Source organism: Trichechus manatus, unplaced genomic scaffold (assembly GCF_000243295.1).
Source record: "Trichechus manatus latirostris isolate Lorelei unplaced genomic scaffold, TriManLat1.0 scaffold00002, whole genome shotgun sequence".
Taxonomy (NCBI): domain Eukaryota; kingdom Metazoa; phylum Chordata; class Mammalia; order Sirenia; family Trichechidae; genus Trichechus; species Trichechus manatus.
The window spans coordinates 4,077,437-4,086,754 of record NW_004443938.1 but is presented as its reverse complement, the minus strand read 5'-3'; the positions used below and the strand labels follow the sequence as shown (position 1 = coordinate 4,086,754).

The window sequence follows — 9,318 nt, the reverse complement described above, 5'->3', positions numbered from 1 at the left end:
AAGCCTAGGGGGCAGTGAGTTGAAGATAATGGTGATGGAATAATTTGGAAAAGGAGAGTGAGAATAGCAGCACAACTGGAAGAATGTAATCGATGTCACTGAATTGTACATGTAGAAACTTTTGAAATGGTGTAACTTTGGCTATGTATATTTGCACCAAAAAAAAGGTCCTCCAAGGTTCAGAAGGGAGAGTGTTGCCATGCCGTGGGGTTGTTAACCAATGTCATAAAACAATATGTGTACGGACTGTTTAAAGAGAAACTATCTGTTCTGCAAACCTTCATTGAAAGCACAATAAAAAAAAAAAAGAAAAAAAATAAAGTGTTAAAAAGCAAAGATGTCACTTTGAGGCCTAAGGTGTGCCTGAGTCAAGCCATGGTCTTTTCAATCACTTCATATGCATGTGAAACCTGGACAATGAAGACAGAAGAACTGATGCATTCCACCTGTAGTGCTGAAGAAGAATACCTGAATACGTCATGGGTTGTCCAAAGAACAACAACAACAAAAATGAGTCATGGAGGAAGTACAGCCAGAATGCTCCCTAGAATCAAGGATGGCGAGACTTTGGCCTCCTTTCTTTGGACACATTATCAGGAAGACCAATCTCTAGAGAAGGGCATCACGGTTGGTAAAATAGAGGGTCAGTGAAAACGAGGGAAAGCGTCCGTGAGATGGTTTGACATAATAGCCACAACAATGGACAGAAACACAACAGTAATGAAGCTGGTGCAGGACTGGGCGACAGTTTCCCTCTGTTATACATAAGGTTGCCAGGAGACGGAGATGACTCAACAGCAGTCAACAACAACCACCGTGTAGCTGGGGCCGTGGGAGCTCACAGAATCAAGCGGCTTGGCGAGGCAGACAGCAGGAAGACGAGGGACCGCCGGCAGGGTCTGGGCATGTCCAGTGGCGGGGGGTGCGTGCCCTTGGAGGGGCAGGGCTATGGCCTGGCCAGCGGTCAGAGTCTCAGGGCGAGGGCAGCCTGCAAACCTGGGGGCCTTTGCAAGCCAAAGCTCCTTGACAAAGACTGACTACTCGCACGTTTGCTGGCTGAAATCAGGCATGGCTCCCTGATCAGATACCATTCCTTCCAGGGATGCCTTTGACGCATCTGGCGGAAGATTGTGTAAATTCTTGTGGAACCCTATTACACGCCTAGGGTGGTTAGAAACCCCAGTTCTCGCCAGCTGAGTCATAAATCACAGGTATGTGGTTAAGACACACTTAGACCCTGGTGTGTGGGTTCCTTAGGTTTAATTATAGCTGCACAACAATTATATCTACTCAGCTAACTAGGCAGCATGAAAGGCTTCTCACCCAGCTGCAAATCAGATATGATTAACAGTATTTTATATTGAATATATTTGTGTCTGATCCACTGGCTTGATTAAATCACACTGTAGCTTAACAGGCTATTTGTTGATCATTTTCTACTTATTTGAGTTTAATAGCTTTTACCAGCAAAAATATAGCAGCTAACATATAATGCTGGGAAAAAAAAAAAAAAACAACAAAAAAGAACCCAGTGTAATCAGAAATAGAAGGAGCCCTGGTGGTACAATGGTTAAGTGCACAGCTGCTAACCAAAGGTCAGCGGTTCAAATCCACCGGGAGAAAGATGTGCAGTCTTCTTCCATAAAGATTCCAGCCTTGGAAACCCTGTGGGGCACTTCTACTCTGTCCTATAGGGTCGCTATGAGTCGGAATCGACTTGATGGCAACGGACTTTTTTGGTAATCAGAAATAAAAGCAGCGCATTCTAGAAACGGCCCCTAGTGTTAGACTAGCTCTATTTATTTAACAGTCAGTGCACAGAACCCTGGAGCAAAAGATGCCAAGTATTTCCAGCTAAAATGCTTTGCCTCTTCACTTGGTAGGAGACGAGCTCGGCCTCAGCCCCCGTCTTCACTGTCCACAGGCTGCATAAGCATGCACCACATAATCCACAAAGCGCCGGTTCACACCAAGGTTCCCTTCCTCCTTCTGCTAAAGCCCCAGCCTGTGTCCCTACTCCCCACGCTTCTAACCAGTGGTCCTAGCAGCTGTCTTGGAGAGTTCCCACATCTCCTACCCACTTGCTAATGCGTCCACATTTAAGAAAAACGTTCACCCAGCACGCAAGAAAGCCAGTGCGATCCAGCGTAATCAGTCAGTCAGATGGTGTGGACAGATGCTTCATTTTTTATTCAGTGAGCCTTCCTTCATCCTCTACTCCCGAATGCATTACAAATAGAAATGGTCTGCGTGGTACGGGGTGCGTGGTGGGAAATAGCACATGGGCGTATGGAAGGGGATGGAGAAGGGAAAAAAAAAAGAAGAGAGAGAGACCTCAATATTATGGATTGCCTCTTCTCATGTTTTTGAATAAGCAGCAAGACTTTGGGGGAGTTTTCCTGTATGGAAGGACAGAAGTATTATAATGAAATTGCAGAGACAAGGAATATCACAGAAACATGACCACAAATAAGGAATCAAGTTTAGCATCTTTAAAAGATAATAAAGCATAAAGTAAGCAAAAAGACAAGCAAATTAAGTATGTATTAATATGGACTATTTATTGTGGTCTTATCATTTATTTTTTACGGTTTTCAGAAAGCTGAATAAACTCAGGATTACAATGGGATTTATTTGGGTGCATTTATTGAGAGCACCTGAAAATGATTTTAATTGGAAATGGTTTTCCTGGATGCTTCCCAAGATCTGGAAGAAGAGCTCACCTATCAGGCACCAAGAATAAGCCGTAATGTTTAACTTTCCAGGAAACCTTTTTTTATCCATGACTGCAGCCAAATTTGCTCATGATATTTGCTAAGAGTCCTTTAATATTTACTTCATTAGGATACCATGTTACCCTTTATTAAAAAAAATAAAAAGTTGCCATTGACTCCAACTCATGGGGCTTCCCCAGTAACAGAGTACAACTGTGCTCCATAGGGTTTTCAACGGCTGATTGTAGATCACCAGGCCTTTCTTCCTAGGTGCCTCTGGGTGGACTGGAACCTCTTAGTTAGCAGCTGATCAGTTAACCATTTGCACTACCCAGTAACTCCTACCCTTAACAGGGGATGTGCTATTAGAATATATTCATATGTGCACATAGATAAACTTTGATTATCTGACCACGGGGAATAGAAACAAACTGACAACTGATATAATGAGACCATTTGGACCCAATGATGCCAATGATTTCACAAGAGTTAGGCACTACAGCATGAAGCATGATAAAGTAGAGGGTCCGCGAAAAAGAGGAAGACCCTCAATGAGATGGACTGACACAGTGGCTGCAACAATGCGCTCAAGCATAACAAGGATTGTGAGCATGGCGCAGGACCGGGCAGTGTTTCATTCTGTTGTACACAGGGTCAATATGAGGACAGCGCAGGACCGGGCAGTGTTTTGCTCTGTTGTACACAGGGTCAATATGAGGACAGCGCAGGACCGGGCAGTGTTTTGTTCTGTTGTACACAGGGTCAATATGAGGACAGCGCAGGACCGGGCAGTGTTTTGTTCTGTTGTACACAGGGTCAATATGAGGACAGCGCAGGACTGGGCAGTGTTTTGCTCTGTTGTACACCGGGTCGCTGTGAGTCGGAACCGACTCGACGGCACCTCACAACAAGCACCACAGGCACGCTTCTACTAACTTGTTTGTGTCTCTTGCTAACTGCTGAGTTCCCTGAGGTCAGGAATCATGTCTTATATCCCACTTACTTAGTTCGAGGCACATGGTATGTGCTAAAAATTAGAGTGTATAAATAAAGGGAAATGCTTCTCCTACTCAATGGTTCACCACCATCAGCCTTCCAGCTGGAGGCTTGCATTCCGTCCTCATTCACCCCCACTTTTGCATTCTGTCCTCATTTACCCCCACTTGTCTTTGGCAGAAATGTCAACAACAGGTGAAATGGCCCAAGTGAGAGGTAATCAAAGAGAACCCCCCCACCAAACTAAAGAACCTTTCCCTGAATGAACTGACTTCATATACTGATACCTTTAGAAAACTGGTTGCTATCTTACTGTGAGTAAATAACACCACTTTTACTTAATTAAAAACCTATGTTCCTTCTTGGAGGAAACAGTTTAAAGAGAAAAAAAATTATTAGCATATAATAGACTCTAAAAGAGCACAGGGGACAAAAACAGTTAAGCCCTTGGATGCTAACTGAAAGGTCGGCGGTTTGAACTCACCCAATGGCTCCGTGGGAGAATGACCTAATGATCTGCTCCCATAAAGATTACAGCCAAGAAAACCTATGGGGCACTTCTACTCTCTAACACATGGGGTCACTGAGTCGAAAATCAACTCGACAGCACCCAACGACAATAGACTTTAACTTATTTGCAAGACCCAGGCCCTTCCAGGATGGTTAACCAGGCTTTGGAGCTGGCTGTCCGCCTGTGGAGGCCCTCCTGGATACTGGAGGGCTAAGTGGGGGAGAGTCCTGCCTGCCTCGTGGGCTGAAGCTCTGTAGGTTGGGAGGTTGGGGATGGGAAGCATTTCCTGCTTCTGAAGCTGCCTGGGCTCAGGGGCCGTGACTGGGTGACCTCACTGGGAATGCATTCATAGATAACTGCGGCTGACACAGGTGCAGACATTTCTGATAAGGAAGAGGAACACCGACAGGCCGGCCGGATGACAGTCACTCCATCTCAGCAAATGGGGCCGTCTTATCAAATGGAACAATCTGGAACATACATAGGCTGGAAGAACTGATCTCCGGCCTGTCTTCCCCTTGGCACTCAGGAAGGGTCTCTGAACTGTTAACTACCAGGCAGGGAGTTTGCCACCGAGACAGCATAAGCCATCGGTTGCCTAGATCACAGGAGTAATCGCTAAGTTCAGAGGATCAGGAGACGCTGTACAATATGAAAAACGTCCATAAACCCAGGAACCATTTTCATTAATATTAATACCTAGCAATTACTGACTGAGCAAATTCATCATCCGACTCCACGTTAAGCCTTTACAGACAGTAACTCACTAATCCTCACGTTAACCCTTTGAGGTAGGAACTGGTATAATTCCCCTTCTACAGCGGAGAAGAACAAGGCTTAGAGAGAGGCTAAGTAACTGCCCGCCCGTGAGAGGTGGACCTGAGAATTCAGTTTAGATGCATCTGATCCAAAGCCCAAATTCACTTCCAGACAGAGTCTCCAGAATAATGTTTGGTTGTGGAGCCCATTCCAAAGTACCCCATTAAGTAAGTTCCTTTAAAAAATGACAACAATCACCCCCTCCCTTCCTCACCCACACAATGACCTAATACACGGTGAACTCCAACAAGCATACAATGCCAAACGGCCACAGTCAATAAGAGATAGCACATGTTCTTACATCAAGAACTTCCTCTAAAACACTTCGGGAGCCAGGGCTCAGGCAAGTCATTTCCCCTCCCTGAGCCTCCACCTCCCCAGCTATGAAATGGACTGCGGGATGGGCGGTTGCCCCACCTCTCCTTCCAGCCACGGGCTATGGTTCTTAGAGCAAGGCTGCCAACACCCTGGACTCAGAGCTTTACCAGGGTGAGGGTCCCGCAGGTGCCGAGCCCTGAGCCCTTCCAGGTCGTGCACATGGAGGGCTGTGTAAGACAGCAGGTTCTCTTTAGAAGCCCCTGATATTTTACTTGCCAGAGCCAACTATCTGGCATCTCAGCTGGCGCGATGCTGATACATCACAAAAATATTTAAGTGAATTTAATTTTAGCTACAAATTCATAAACTGTTTCCAAACCTGATTTAGTAACCTGGCTTCCCTGTCAGTTGGAGTTTACCAAATGCCATGTGCTATTTGTAAAGTTAATCTTAAAGGCAAGCATGAAAACGTCAGGACTGAGTCTCGCCTGAAAGCCTCTTTAATAAAGATGGTATTATTTTAAACTTAACGTAATTACCGTTCCTTTCGAGTTTATGCCCCTGGACTTTGGATTTCAAAAGTCAAAATTTTTAAAAGTCTCTGTGCATATTTCAAAACGCAAATTTCACAGAAACACTGAAAAACACCCAGCTTCTTTTTCTCAGATGAGTTATCTTGTTCACTAGCCCAAACAGCAAACATGCATCCGTGACAAGCACTTTGTATGTCCAGCGTCTCAACCTCAAACGACTATCAGTAGACCTCCCGCAGAAATTGTACGTGATTTTGGCTAGCGCATCCTGGCCTATAATGGCACATGAAGATATAAATGAATAGGCCAGCTTCTCTGGGAACATACGGGAAGACAGCTGGGCAGGACCATGGAACATACTGGATGCAAGCACAAGGGCTGCCACTCCTTGGATCTCTGCCACTAAACAGAAGCACCGTGAGGACTTCCGTGTCTTGTATTTTCGGCGTTGCAGGGCTCAACAAAAATCCTTACAAGTGGACAATACACAACATCATGATAAATTCGAAGGAACTGAAGTTGTCAAGGATTCCATTCTTCTTGGATCAACAATCAATGCTCACGGAAGCAGCAGTCAAGAACTCAAAGACCTATTTGCATTGGGCAAATCTGTGGCAAAAGACCTCTTTAAAATCTTAAAAAGTGAAGATGTCATGGTCTTTTCAGTTGCCTCAACGCGTTCGAAAAGCTGGATGATGAATAAGGAAGACCAAAGAAAAACTGACGCATTTGGACTGTGTTGGCAAAAAATACTGACTATCCCATGGACTGCCAGAAGAATGAACAAATCTGTCTTGGAGAAAAGTACAGCCAGAATGCTCCTTGGAAGTGAGGATTGTGAGACTTTGTCTCACTTACTTTGGACATGTCATCAGGAGGGATCAATCTCTGGAGAAAGATATAATGCTTGGTAAAGCAGAGGGTCAGCAAAAAAGAGGAAGACACTCCAGGAGATGGATTGACGCAGTGGCTGCAACAATGGGCTCAGACATAGCAACGATGGTGAGGGTGGTGCAGGACCAGGCAGCATTTCATTCTGTTGGACATATATCTTGCTCGGAGTCGCAGCCGACTCCACAGCACCTAACGAAACCAGCAGGGCCTGACACACCAACACTTGTGGAATAAATTAGCTGGCAAGCCTTCGGCAAGACGGTTTCGCTGGGCTTTCCCCCCAGCAATAGGATGAGGATAGTAAATCATGCCCACTCGGATTTTCGCAAGCACCACAACATGGCAAGTTGGTGAATGCATTTGTGAAGAGCACAGCACTGCCGTAGTATTGGACATCTGTTCTAGACTGCTCTCCACATCTAAGGGCCCTGGTGGCACAATAGTTAAAGCATTTGGCTGCTAACCCAAAGGCTAGCAGTTCAAATCCACCAGCCGTTCCTTGGAAACCCTTTGGGGCAGTTCTACCCTACAGGGTCGCTATGAGCCGGAATTGACTGGACGACAATGGGTTTGGGTTTTTTTGTTTGTTTGTTTCTCTGCACCTAATACTGGGTCTGGCACATATTATGTGCTCGTTAATTACTTGCTGATAGACAACATTTCTTTCTAGTGAGTTTCACCTTCTGCATATTTGATGGCTTATTTATGTTTTCAGAAATTTTATTTTCACCCTGGCAAAATCTCTTTGGGATGCCTCTGCCCCTAAAGGCACCCTGTCTCCCCACGCACTCTCCGATGAGCCCTGCCACCCCCCACGTCTTCCTGCCAAACCCCAACAACACAGACGAGTGCACGGTGTTGATGGGATTCCAAACCTCACCAGGTTCAGCCCAACTTCTAGTGCTCTCCTTCCGGAATGGCGCCTGCAGCGTGCTCACACACACCTTCCTCTGCAAAGGACGGTGAACGGAGGCAACAGGGGCTGTCTAATACAATTGGCATTGGGATAAAATGGGAAATCAAAGCTTATTTTATGAAAAGGTAAATACCATTCTGAGCTTCTGTTCTTATGCTAGGAAAATTATTTGTCTCAGTGAACATACGTTTGACTTCTGTCACCGCTGGATTGAAAGCAAGCCCTCCACCATTAATGAATAGATGTGTTTTTCCCTCAGAAAACAACCAGAAGACCTATCTGCTACTTCAGGTTCTGATTTAGTGATACGTAACAGAAACTTTTAAGCAAGTAATTCTCAGCTGCCGTTATATCTATCCTGAGCTTTGCTTAAACAGCTCTTAATTGTTTCAGAAGCCATGCCAGCGCCTCATATCCTGGCAGCAGAGACAAAGAACCTCAAGATGAAAAATGTGACATTGTTCCGACTGATCTGCCTTCATCAGAAACAAGCAGAGAAACCCCCATATGCTAGGTGCCGCCCCCTGGGAAAGGGAAGGGCAGTGTCAAAGGCAATCTGGAGGGAATCCGGCTCCCTCCACCGCAATGTCTCTTTTCACTTCACCGTTTTACCATCTACAGATCCAACCATGTCACACGGACGGGGAATGACGACTAAGACCTGGTTGTCGGAAGAACAAACCCACACCATAGAGAACTGTCCACTGTGACTCTGTAGAGTCATAAGATGACAAGATGAGGGACACGACGAGAGGACGTAACCCTCAGGGTCGTCTGGGTTTGCTGGACAAATGTGCCTGCAGCCCGAAGCTGCAGCGATATTGCATCAGGCACTAGCTACAGAGCACCTATCAGACCGGCCGGAGCCGAGGGTGGCTGCTGCTGCTGCTGCTGCTTTCTGGGCTTAATTCAAAGATCCCGCTGGTCTTCTGCGTGCCTCCGGCCACCGCTGATGTACTTGGTCGGCCACCAGCGTGGGTAGCGCGCTGGGGAGGGCGAGGCACTCAGAAGGCTTTGGAGAATGCTCTGAGCACCCCACGCACCGCGCAGGGCGGCCCCGGCTCGCGGGCTGGACCCCGCCTCACACCTACACCCAGCTGGCGAACAGGGCAGTCCCCCGCATCCTTGGCCGACAGTGGCATTTAACACATTATGAGGCAGACTCTAGTCCCCGCTGGGGACCCGCGGGCCAGCGTAGCCATTACCAAGTCACGACCAGGGCGCTTCTAGCCGTTTGTGGTTGGATCGGAGGACACCAGGACAAGCCTTCACGTAACTTTCTTAACTCGCTGACACGGGTCTCTAGCACCGTCCCTCCGGCGAGTCCCTCCTCTCCCACCTCGGAGCGCGCCCCTCGGCGCGTCTGCCTCCGCGGCTGCCCGGTACCTGCGCGCAGGAGAGGGTGACATACCTCCAGCCGGCTCAGACTGGAGCTCTTGGAGCGCGACTTCTTGCGGAGATAGACAGAGAAGAACCTGCGCACCGTGAACTTCTTCATTGTCACGTCCATGCCCCGCGGCGGGGCCTCACGCTGGGCAGGAGGAGCCGCGGGGCCCGCGGGAGGCTCGGGCATCCCCGCGCCCGGGCGTCACCTCCAGGGGCGCGCGGCCGGTGCGC

The 9,318-nt window shown here is 47.4% G+C and overlaps 1 protein-coding gene across 1 annotated transcript in view; it reads right to left on the bottom strand.

The window, feature by feature from the left end:
- RPS6KA2 (ribosomal protein S6 kinase A2) overlaps positions 1-9,261 on the bottom strand; it is a 232,142-nt gene extending 222,881 nt beyond the window's left edge. Inside the window, exon 1 of the mRNA XM_004368781.2 lies at positions 9,113-9,261. Within this exon, the coding sequence (XP_004368838.1) occupies positions 9,113-9,211 (99 nt within the window). The 5' untranslated portion in view covers positions 9,212-9,261. The remainder of the gene's footprint in view (positions 1-9,112) is intronic.
- Positions 9,262-9,318: the final 57 nt, after the last annotated feature.